Source organism: Larus michahellis, chromosome 1 (genome assembly GCF_964199755.1).
Source record: "Larus michahellis chromosome 1, bLarMic1.1, whole genome shotgun sequence".
Taxonomy (NCBI): domain Eukaryota; kingdom Metazoa; phylum Chordata; class Aves; order Charadriiformes; family Laridae; genus Larus; species Larus michahellis.
Window position 1 is genome coordinate 36759934 of NC_133896.1, and position 13030 is coordinate 36772963.

The 13030-nt window shown below is 43.4% G+C and overlaps 1 protein-coding gene across 1 annotated transcript in view; it reads right to left on the reverse strand.

Annotated features, from left to right (window-relative positions):
- The window catches only part of PPM1H (protein phosphatase, Mg2+/Mn2+ dependent 1H), a 143977-nt gene that overhangs the window by 50804 nt on the left and 80143 nt on the right, over positions 1-13030 (reverse strand). The window contains exon 4 of the mRNA XM_074571862.1: positions 4697-4809. Coding sequence (XP_074427963.1) covers positions 4697-4809 — 113 coding nt within the window. The remainder of the gene's footprint in view (positions 1-4696; positions 4810-13030) is intronic.

A 13030-nucleotide genomic window follows, 5' to 3' on the forward strand; every position in this document is an offset into this window, starting at 1 on the left:
TCACTTTAGCAATATAAAATTGAACAATACTGTTTAAAAGAACGAGCAGAGAAGATTTACTATTCCTTATTAAAAAAAACAGCTATTCAGAGGGTCTGGCCTAGTTACCAGAGTGTGTATGTCAAACTGGTAAGCAAAGCACAGTGCCTCGATGCTCACCAGACAAGCACTATATATTGGACAGCTGACTATAGCACTATCAGTCTCTAATTAGATAACCTTGCATGGACAATCCCAACCACTGAGAGGAAGAACGAGAGAGAGAAAATCATAGAATCGCCTAGGTTGGAAGGGACCTTTCAGATCTTCTAGTCCAACCATCAACGTAACTCTGCCAAAAACCATCACTAAACCGTATCTCTAAGCGCTGTGTCTACCCATCTTTTAAATACCTCCAGGAACATTAAAAAAAAGCTCTGGCCAATATTAAGACATGAATTTTGACTGTACAAGTAGGTATATTTATGGCAGAGTCCAAGAATGATCAGACAAGCCATTAGAGAATGAAAGCGGCTCCCTCCAAGATGTTTTCATCAGGCTCTGAATACATCACCTCATTTTTAGCAGTGTTCTGGTATCATGTGCAGTTAACATATAATTATTACAGAACTGTGACTGCATCGTTAGCAGAAGTTTAATTATATCATTGACATTAGTGATGCCATAACATCAAGCTCAATAATAGTTCACAACAAAACCTACAATTAGCACAATTTTTCCTCCCTTTTACACCAACCAAAAGTGTTCAGCTTGGAGAAGCCTAATAGTCCATACAGAAGTGAGCTAGGGCTGAACCTGAAAGGATTGCTGGCTGGTAATTTAGTAATATGGTAATTAAAGTCTTTTCATGATGTAATTACACATCAACTACAAAAGGACAGCTGCTATACAACACTGCCAGGGTACGTGGCATGAAATGATTAGATTTGAGAGGCTTTGGTGGTTAAACTGAATACCACAGACATAAGTCTGAGGTATAGCTGGCACTGCACAGCACATTATTATTCAAGTCTCACACTTGGTGTTTCCTTAGTCTCATTGTGATAGTAACACTTTGTTGCACGTACCTTGGTCTTGTGACAGCAGAAGCTGTTCAACACCCACCTTTAAAAGCTTCTGCTGTTTTTAAGTTGCCTGGAATTAAAAGACCTAACTTTCTTCTGAGCAGAGGCAGTACAAATGATGTTTGCGTGAACCCAAAATGTTTATTTCCCAATCCTGCAGCACGAAACCTCTTCTCACAGACTCTCGTCTGTGGGAAACGTAGCTTGATTTATTTGTAGGCTTTTTACAGTGGGGGAGCGGAGAGGGGAGAAGGAGAATGATGACAGAGAAGAGGCACAAACGAGTAGGTGAACTCAAAGAAACTAAAGCTTGACTGAAGAATTGAGGGTTTCGGCATTCAGTTCCAAAAGCAATAAGCACAAGTCCCCTGTTTGGGTGAAAAAACAAACCTCACCCTTCTTCTCAAGAGCAGACAAACTTTTTTTTTTTTTAAGTAGTTTCCTTATTTTATTTCTCACTGAACTCATTTGTATCTGTATAAACAGTGAAGTCGACCATGCAAGGCATGAGACAGCAAAAAGGAACATATTTTTCCAACTGACACAAATAAAACTTCTTGGCTACGTGACTGGGCTCTTAAAAATACAGGAATACACTGTACACCCTGGCAGTAGGCAGACAACCTCAGAACTGCTATTCTAGTCCTAAAATGACATTTAAGTGTGAGAAGCAACTTAGATGTTTTGCAATAGCAGTTTTTCTCCCTTTCTGAAACATGGAAAGTGGGGATTTGGTGGGACAGAGGCCCAGATCAACTGATCTTCTACACTTTAAAGCTTTTCTTGAGCTATGAAAATCTAGAAGTGGGATTATTTGCAAGTGAAAAATTTTGTGAATCCAGCAAATTCTCCTCAGCATCAGAAAGGTTTCCATGCGGAAAGTTTGTAAAGTGCCAAACCAAACTATTTTGGATCTGGAGGGACCTTGGTATCTACAGGATGCGAGGAATAAGTAGAAAAGATTTGATTCCTGGTTCAAACAAGACACAGCCTTGATGATGGCTTCCCTTCTAATTCCTGCTCTTCCTGTTTTTCTGAAAAGATGTTTTTGACTGGCTTGATGAACATTCAAAGCCTCTTGAACACCTTGTGGCTTTAACTACAGCGGACACTTGGGCTAATTCAAGGTCACCAACAATGAGTTTCTTCCCATTGGGTGTGAGAGGCTGCAATGGAGCTGAGGCTGCTCTTGGGAACCAGTGGAGAAATCTTGGGGGAACTGGAAGCAGCCAGTCATTTAAGAACAAAGATCTCAACTACTCAAAAGTAGGTCCTGCATGGCCAATTTTACACAGCACACTTTTAAGAGAGAATAAAGCAATTTAGCCAGTCCAATGGAAGAGACTCAACTGTACCTCAAGTACAATAGCACAGGAAAACATGATTATTTCTAATTTAATGGCAAAAGAGCTAAAATTTAGTGCAGCTAGTGGTTCTGATGACTAGATAGGTGGTTTACTCAAACATGTTTGCAGCTATCCTCTGTGAGGACCCCTTTGATGCAAAAAAGATTTGTATATGTCACTTATCAAGAGGAACTGGGTGAGCAACTTGCAATATAAACAGCAAATGCAGCATATTAAGAATAATCACCAACATGAAAAGAATAGGAAATCTATGCACAAAGGATTTATCTGACTTCCTACAAAGTTTAAAGCAGCAAGAGGCAATAAAAATGTTAGGTTTAAACTACAAAACATTTTGCGGTTGACCGCTGCCTTTGTAGATACATTGTACACACACAGTACAAACACGAACTGTGTGCGCACAAACCTCAAACACAAATGCGTAATGGTAGCAGCCTTCACCTAAAGACAATGTGGTTCAGTACCTTTGCAGACTTTAATTTCTCAGCCGCTAACTAAAAGAACACAACAGCAGTCTGTATCATGCGGGGAACTATTCTCCCTGGCCTGTTTATGCAGAGCGCTGCCAAAAGAAAGACGTGAAGGTTTAAAGTCTTGCAAGACCAGCCTCATTATCTGTCTCTGATGGTGTTATGGGCTGAGAGTGAGACAGAGAAAACGAATGCAAGAGATTTCTAATTCACTCCTAGCTTTAGCTAAATCAGAATACACAGAATAAGCTTCTCGTCACAAGTCTCCAAGCATCCAACTTCTAAATATAACAAAGCAAGACAAGTACATGAGCTAGAACAGGACACAGTAAAAATCCTAACCTGTGACAGCCCCTCTTGCTCCCCTCCTTCCTGTTGGAGGAATAGCAGTTATTTGCTTACAGATGATTACCTTCAATTATATCAAAATCTGAGCGCCAGGTGGCCTTCCAAGTCTAAGGCTGAGGACAGGAGCTGCAGGACTTCCTCCTGAACCAGTCCAGCCCTATCAGCTGTTCCAGATGCAGTCACCTTGTCAGTGCCCAATGCACAATTCTACTACACACCCAACACCTCTTCTGTTTCAATGGCTCTTTAGTGCCTTTCCACTTCTCTGCAACCATCAAGTCATTCAGAAACTGCTACAGGGACAGAAGTGTCATCAACCTCCGTGATTGCATCCACCACTTGACTAGATACCAGAAGCCTATCACTGCCATTTGCTTTAATTTCCACAGGGTCATTAAAGAAACAGAATCCTCTTCACAGAATCACAGAATTGTAGGGGTTTGGAAGGGACCTTCAGAGATCATCTAGTCCAACCTCCCTGCCAAAGCAGGTTCACCTAGAGCACGCTGGACAGGAACACATCCAGGCGGGTTTTGAGTATCTCCAGAGAAGGAGACTCCACACCCTCTCTGGGCAGCCTCTGTCACCCTCAAAGTAAAGAAGTTTTTCTTCATCTTGAGATGGAATTTCATGTATTCCAGCTTGTGCCAGTTGCCCTTGTCCTGTCACTGGGCACCGAGAAGAGCCTGACCCCATCCTCTTGACACTCGCCCTTTAGATATTTCTAAGCATTGGTAAGATCCCTTCTCAGTCTTGTCTTCTCCAGGAGAAACAGACCCAGGTATCTCAGCCTTTCCTCGTAAGAGAGATGCTCCAGTCCCTTGATTGTCTTTGCAGCCCTCTGCTGGACTCTCTCCTGTAGTTCCCTGTCCTTCTTGAACTGGGGGACCCAGAACCGGACACAGTACTCCAGATGTGGCCTCTCCAGGGCAGAGTAGAGGGGGAGGATGACCTCCCTTGACCTGCTGGCCATGCTCTTTTTAATGCACCACAGGAGACCATTGGCCTTCTTGGCCACAAGGGCACATTGCTGGCTCATGGTCAACTTGTTGTCCACCAGGACTCCAAGGTCTCTCTCTACAGAGCTGCTTTGAAGCAGGTCAGCCTCTAACTTGTAACAGTGTATGGGGTTATTCCTTCCTAGGTGCAGGACCCTACACTTGCCCTTGTTGAATTTCATTAGGTTTCTCACCGCCCAACTTTCTAACCTGTCTAGGCCTTGCTAAATGACAGCACAGCCTTCCGGTGTGTCAGCCACTCCTCCTAGTTTTGTATCAGCAAGCTTGCCGAGGATAGATACACTTTGTCCCCTCATCCAGGTCGTGGATGAACATATTGAACACTATGTCACTCTTGTGATACTGTTTGCAACTAAGGAAACTTGGTTACACCAGATCTGGGGAGTCTGAGATGAAGGAATAGCTGGGGAGACACAACACTTACTCACCTGCTGTCACCAGCGTTTGCCACATAAAGCTTCCCCAATAAATACACCACCACAAGGGCTGTGCAGCCGCCAGAAATATTATACACGGTCCTCTCTCGTTCTATTTGCAAATCCTATGGGAAAAGAGAATAAGATTTATAAAGACAGGATTCTAATTAATGTTTTAGAAAATGAAGATTCCCCTAAAAAAAAAATATAAAAAAATAGAGTCTTTCTTAAACTGCATGTTCCACTGGCTTTCTTTACTCTTGAAGCTATGGCCACGTGGTGAGGGAGAAGAATGGGAAGTAGAGAAGTACATATTACTTACGATAGAAAGATGTTTGGGAAAAATCAGGACAGGAAATTGTAAAACATCAGGCACTAAGGAACAAATGGCAACTCTGAGGGATGCAAGGCAATTTGCTACGGAAAAAGCACAATGAAGGCAAAGATAAATGTAGCTTAACAACAGGTACCTGGTGGTATAATTGGAGAGTGCTTTACATAGACAGAAAATAATTAATGAGACTTAGCTATGACATGATGAACTACCTGCTCTCCAAAAAGGATGCTAGGATTGCAGAGCATCTGCCTTTACAAACAGCAGCAAGACACACTCATGCCACAAGGCCGCCCTTCAGAGACACAGGGAACGGGTGGATGCTAAAATTATTAAGGGGGTGCAGGGGAAGGTCAGTAGAACAGTAGTTACAGAAAAATACTAGGCATTCACAGGCTTTCCAGGATGAACCCCAGTATTTAACTCGGTGTCTCATCTCACTGCTTTTATGGGGTCCTGAAAAGACTTAATTTTTATGCATATGCACAGGCCCAAATGTAGGGAGGTAAGTACCTACTCAAATAGTTCTTCCTGTGTTTAGCTTCCAACTGATTCTGATTGTAAGAAATATTACATATAAAAAAAGCCCTCCTGCTTAATAGAAGTAGAGAACAGAAGTCACATCTTGTCACCAACAATCAATCAACCCCAGGAATGAAACAACCCATAAATATATACATATACACGTATATATACATATAGTCCCAGAAAAGCTTGGAGAACATAAAGGACACAAGAAAATGAGCTGTTTTCCAGTACTCCATACATTTTAAACAAAAATTTAAGTATATGCCAATGAATTCATCCTGCTGCCTCTTAGTTTACTTTGGGGTAATAACACAGCACATTACAAATTACCTTCCTCTCCTGTGTCCAGAATCAAATCCAATTTCAAACTGGTCTTTCCTTGTAACACTGGATTCAAACAGGGAGCATCATTTAACATTGCTATTGCAAGTACTGGCAGATCTTTTCGGCTAAACCCTGCCTACTTGTATGTGTTTTTTATTATGAACATATTTGTTTGCCGTGTGCGTGCATACACACGCAGAGCTATACTTCAGCCATTTTCATATTTGCACTGAGCGAGAAACAGCTCAAATTGTCCACGCCTTGGGGTATGGGATTTAGAGCTTTATTTTAGAGCTAAAATTATCTGAGGGAAAGCACCACAACAAATGCAAACCATGACGGCTGCAATTTGATTGAAAATCTGCAGAGTTGGAGGCGGCCATGGACTGCGCTTTGCTTCCCACAAATTTCAGGCGGGGGGTGACCCGGGGCAGCGGTGGGGATGCTCAGCAGCACTCAGCCGCTGGCCTGAGCAGAGGTGTCTGTCACAAATAAGGTGACTCCTCGCTGGCCAGGGTATGCAGGGCCCCATCCCATTTGTGCCATGAATACAGTACTGAGGCTGGCAGTGTGGCAGGGGCAGCAAGAGTCATCAGCGCTGCCCGACGAGGCCATCCTCTGCCGCAGACGGGAACTGCATTCTGCTGCCAGAGAGATTTGGGGTTTTACTGATGGCTTTTCGCCTGTGCTCTCACTGACTGACTTGTGGTTTTCCTGTTTCTTTCTGTTTTTTCTTTTGAGGGCGTGAGGACCAGGAGGAAAAGACCTCCAAGCTAAAAATCAAATCTCACAGAACCTTTGGTCACAGACGTGGGCCTGTTATAAATGCCACTTTATCTAATCTTGCCATAGAGAAGCTGATTTTCCTCCCCATGGTTTCTATGTATTTTTAAATTAAGCTGAAAAGAACAGTTCAAAGGAAGCAGACGTTTCTAACCATCAAAATAATTTAAACTTACAAATACTACAGTGGATTTTCCAGACACTGCCAGGAATTTTAAAAAACCTTCATCTCCACAGCTCAGAGTATCCTCTGAGACCTTCAAACAATGTACAATTCCTCACCTGGTTTCAGCTCCATCATACATACACTTTGCAAGTGCTGGAATGCCCAAATTAAAATTTATTTCTTTCAATAAGCAGAATTCAGAAGCATCTATTATAGGAGAGAAGACGGATAATCCTTAGGGCCTCATTTTCAGAGTTTCCTTGACTTAAACTAGATCTGTGTACTGGATTTTTTTGAATCATTGCTGTTCATGGGCTCTTCTGTCTAGTTGTTGTTCAGAACTTGAATTTACTGCCATGACTTGCCAGAGAATATTCAGTGCCATGTTTAATTTGATATTACATACTTCATTTGACATTTCCTTTTTTAGGGGGAGGAAAAGAGGAGGCGGCTTTCTTACAGCTCAACAAGATTTGAGGGGAAAAAATAAACCAAAATAAAATAAAACCCACTATTGCCACTAAGTTATTCTGATGTAGAGACATTAGCTTTTAATGAAATACTTTATAACACTGCTGCTGGAAAAGTACTGCAGCACAAACAAGGGCAGAAAAACCAGAACACCTCTGAAGTCTTTACGGGTATAAAGGGGCTCATTCTAGACAAAGTCTGAGCATATACAAATCTTTCCTCGTTTTCCACCTGGAGAAAGATTTCAGAGCAAGTTTGTTTGTTTTTTGTTTTTTGTTTTTTTTTGTTTTTTTCCTTTCTTTTCTGTGGCATACAGCTCATTCCCATGTAACAATCTGCGTGCAGGGGAAGAGCTGCGCAATGCTGAGCAGAATCAAACGATGCACCTTTCAGCCCAAAGTGCAGCACGTGCCACTCACTCAGAACCTGAGAGGGAGGGGGAGGAAGGATTTCTATATCCTCTGTTCAAAAGGCTATCGTTTCACACCAAGGAAGCAGCTAATTTAGTCTGTGTTCTGCCTCTCTTTTTAGGATGCATGACCTAGCCCATGACTTAGGATGCATGACCTAGCCCATGACTTAGGATGCATGACCTAGCCCATGACTTGGAGGTGTCAGTTGATGAAGAACTTAACATGAGCCAGCAATGTGGCCCAGAAAGCCAACCACATCCTGGGCTGTATTCAAAAGAAGCGTGGCCAGCAGGGTGAGGGAGGTGATTCTGCCCCTCTGCTCCACTCTTATGAGATCCCACCTGGAGTACTGTGTCCAGCTCTGGAGCCTATAAGAAGCAGGTTGGAGCAGGTCCAGAACAGGTCCATGAAGATGATCAGAGGGCTGGACCATCTCTCCTATGAAGACAGGCTGAGAGAGTTTGGGATGTTCAGCCTGAAGACAAGGCTCCAGGGAGACCTTAGTGCAGCCCCCACCCACTTAAAGGGGGCCTACAGGAAGGATGGGGAGGAAGTCTTTATCAGGGAGTGTAGTGACAGGATGAGGGGTAATGGTTTTAAACTGAAAGAAGGGAGATGTAGATTAGATATGAGGAAGAAATTTTTCACTGTCAGGGTGGTGAGAATCACCACCTCTGGGCACTGGAACAGGTTGCCCAGAGAAGTTGTGGATGCCCTATCCCTGGAAGTGTTCCAGGCCAGACTGGATGGGGCTTTGAGTAACCTGGTCTAGTGGGAGGTGTCCGTGACCAGGGCAGGGGGGTGGAACTAGGTGTTCTTTAAAGTCCTTTCCAACCCAAACCACTCTGTCTTTTGGAGAAGGGGGGCCCACAGGAGTTGCCTCATGCCTGGTCACCCTCGTCCCTCTTCCCTGGATGAGGGAGTGTTGGGAGGATGGAGCAAAGCCTGCAGAGGATCCCACGAAGTGCCACGGGGTACGCTTCCAGAGCGGGCACCGGGGTTGCTTTCTCCACGGATTACAGAAGCAGCCCGAGGACATGGCATCAGCCCTGGGACAGACCATCCCCGCCGTCCTGACTCCTTAGGTCTCCTCAGCGCCCTGCCTCGCTAAGGCTCAGACCCGGCCTTCCCAGAGCAAAACCAGCAGGTTAATCACGCTAATTAACTATCTCTTCCAAAAAAAAAAAAAAAAAAAAAAAAAAAGAGGAAGATCAAGCTACGAAAAGCCATCACCATCCGCTCGGCGGGAGGCTGCCGGGCCCCCGACGGCGGCTTGCTCCTGCCACCTGCTGGAGAGCCCGCGGAGGGCACCGGGGCTGCGGGGCCGCAGCTTTACCTGCCGCCGGCCCCGGCCACTCGCCAGCATCAGCCGCCGGTCCACAGCCGGGGCAGGCGGTGCCCGGGCGCGGGGAGAGGGCACGGCAAGCGGGGAGGCGCAGAAAGTGCCCGGCAGCTACAGCCGGTGCCAAGTTTTAGAAATTTAGGATCTCAAAAACAGAAGTGGGTACATTCATGATATTGCAGTATCATCATTATAACAAGTTATCATACTGCAACAACTAAAATAACTATTTTTCATCTATATCCATCCTCTAGGTAGGGGCCTTTCATCCAGGAAATCTCAGCTTTACTGCCTACACACAGGATATCAGGTATCTGCTTAAAAAAAAAAAAAAACCAAACCAAAAATCATAGAATCTTCATGGCTGGAAAGGACCTTTGAGATCATCAAGCCCAACCATACACACACACACAAAAAAAACCCAAACACAAAAAACCCAACCAAACAAAAAACCAACCCCCCCCAATCTCTGTCACTAGAGCATGCAAAAAAAAAAAAAAGTCACGTTTCAGAAGTCATAAAGTCAAAATTAACTCCTTAATCTGCTTTACCTCTGTCAAAATGGAGATATCTCTGGAGATAGTCAAAACCCACCTGGACGCATTCCTGTCCAGCCTGGTCTAGGTGAACCTGCTTTGGCAGGGGGTTGGACTAGGTGATCTCCAAAGGTCCCTTCCAACCCCTGCCATTCTGTGAAAAAGGCATTGAAATGCCTGTACCGCTGTTTCATTCCTCTTAATTTCTACTGGCTATTTAATCAGAGGAAGCTTTTCAAAAGGAAAACCTTACAACATATTTTACTGTCTCAAGATAGTTCAAATTAAAATGGCACCAGTCTTGCAAAAGCACTTGTCTAGCTTTCATCCGAGTCAAAAAAAATCTCATTAAAAAAGAAAATCATGATACAATGTATACAAACTTATACCTTCCAATAAATCGTACAGACTAGTTCTGCGCCACTTTTTCACATTCAAAATTAAATGGATTTCAGTGTGGAATAGGTGCTCTCTCCCCTTAACCTTTCTTTAAAATACATATTATGTCACACACATGTATACAAGGTTAAATACAAGGAAGGTATTATAGTTTGATGCTTCTATCCAGTACAGAAGAGCACTTGGAAACATCCCACCTGGCTCCTAGAACTGAATCTATAAGTGCACATCTTAAAATTCACAAGATAAAAACTAGAGGATTTGACTTATTATACCTTCAGAACTTAAGCTTATTGATTTCCATTTAGCTGGAATAATTGTGATCACTGACAATTACTGACATTGAGTATTTTTTATTTTTTAAACAGGACAGTCAATTATCAGAGAACACAACAAAGAAACTTGCTAATCCCAGTTCCAACACAATCAGAGAGCACCACCTAGAAGCACTTCAAAAAGGGACAGCTTAACTGTTAAATTTCTAAGTTAGAGTTAAGCAATGACTTGGTCTGTGTCAGCTTTCCACAGCGTTTTACTGGATGTAGCTGTCAGACAAGCACTGTCCAGAAGAAGTCACACCCAGTAAAAGAAACGTAATTTTAAAAAGCCTTTTGAAAGGGATGAATTGCATTTTATTTGAGACTTGAGGCAAAAATGGTGAGAGCTTAACTAGAATTCAAAGGGCAGTTAAGGAAAAAAGTAATGGTACGCAAAATGCTCCCAGGAAAGGGGGACAAAACCATCATTAGATAAACGAGTCAGGTTGGACTGTTTAAAAAAAAAAAAAAAACAACCAAAAACCAAAAAACAAGCCAAACACAAAACCATAAGGTATCTGTATCCGCTCAGCATTTTCACCAGGTTCAAAGGGCTCCTTTGCCGCTCTGGGTGTTTCAGGAAACACCACCAAGAAGTCTGCCTACATGTCCAGGAAATATGAGCTCTGACCGAGTGCCAGGTAAAACGATACACTCTGCTGGCATGAACCCTCATACATTATGCACATCTCAACTGCACTGACCTAACTCAACAACATCCATGACGTTGCAGTACAAAACGGGGCTGAATACACAACGTGCTGTGGAGGAGGCCCAAAATCTTCACCCAAAAACTACCAGGAGTGTAAGCTAGCAGAAGTTTGACAGAGGTCAGTCATTGCAAGCACAGATGAGACTCGGGAGTGTTGATCTTATGAAACACTCCCTTACACGGACAAAAGAAAATACTTCTTGCCCAAATCAATTATAAGCACAAGACTCCCCCAAGAGCTTAAAGCAGATACCATCAGCTGTTGCTTTTCTTAATCTGACTGTTTTTAAGTCTTCCTTGTAATGTAAAACTTAATGCTGAAATTCTATCGCATTGTGGTACGCGTAGTCCTTTACATAGCAAAGACAGACAATGCACTTCAGCTCTCTGATAAAGAGCAAAAGTCAGAATTAAGGTATCTGATCTGTAGCATATGAACAAAGACACAGGGAGGAAAATAAAACATTCCCTGGGCTTCAGTTTAGAAAAAGGGGAGAGTGATTACTGTGACCTGTACATGGAATACTCAGACATCGTATCTATAGCGAGTTATTCAGGGTTTCTGCAGTTGCCATATTCGATCCACAGAAGCCCTCCCACGCAGTCAGGTGCCTGGACATGAGCTGAGATGGTCTCCTGTGTGAACACCTACTGGAGGTGTGAACTCAAAATAAAGCAGGGCAGTAACAGCCCTGCCTATTCAGATGTGTTGAAGGAAGGCAGTGATGAGTAATACTCACGTTGCTCTCAAAAGAAAGGTAGAGCACTTGAAACAGCCCTTCTTTAGCTCTCCTACCTTCGCTTTCCAGCCTCATGGAACTCCATTTCTCATCTCTTCTGCACTTGGAGCCAGTTTCAAAAGAAGAGAGAAAGTCATGCCATGCACGCAGAGCCTGGCACTCTTCTGGTCTGAAAATTGCCCCAACTGAAGTATGAAATTGGTGTCCCTCTTTTAAGCATGCTCTGAGCCCACTAGGGTGCAGTGGATGGACAGTGTAATCTTTTCCCTTCTTTCTTGACAAAGAAGGGAAGAAGCTAGTCCTCCCTTTCTGAAAAGGGCATGCTAAACTGACAGGAAATTTTCATGCGTCCTCCTCTCTCTTTTCAGCTAGCAGAAACTGAGCCCACTACCCACAGTGCATAAAACCGCTTGCATGCCCTATGGTGAATGATGCCTAAACCACGGCTATGGAACCCGCTCCTGGACCTACCGACCTAAAGTCCAAATACAGTTGGTGGGTCTGTTTGCCTGCCCTTCCATGGGGAGAAAGGACAATCCAGCAAGATAATTGCTATTCAGAATTCAAAGTGAAGCATCGCTTTGTTAATTAAAACAACTCTAGTCTCTCATTAGATGCATATACTAAACAAAATTCACATGTATCAGGAAGAACAATAATTAAATACTTCTTTTCAGACAACAAATAAAACCTCTGGGAAACACTCATTTGTTTAAAAGCCTTCTGCTTAAATAAGAGCCTTTTTGAAAAACAACAACAACAAAAAAGTAGAAAAAGAACAAGATCAGATCTCCCAAGACCTGATCCACATGTACTCATAGGCAGGCCAAGCCTCTGCTCTGCCTGACAAGAATTATTTTTAATAATACAGAGAAGTGAAAAGTAAAGATGCATAGCAGCTACATCAATTATGAAAGAGAAAAAACAGCCTTCCATAGGGAAATTGATGGATATTCTGTTTCCACAGGGTCATGATTTCCTCCCAGTTGTTCATGCTGTACACAGTCAAGTGGGTGATAGGAACACACTTGATGCCCCACGCACACACACCCAACCTGCCTCAGCCAAGAGCTGCACATATACTCTCTGCAGTCCCTGCTGCGCTTTATGAGCCACCCCAACACTAACATGAACTACAAGTCATTGGATCAAGCATGCTGCCCCTCATCCATGTCCCTGATGTGACCTTTTATGACCCGTTTACGTAGCTGCAGGCAACATGAACAAGGGTCTGTGGTGCAAGGAATGCTGAGAGCCTTTGCTGCTGCTTCGGTAGGTCAA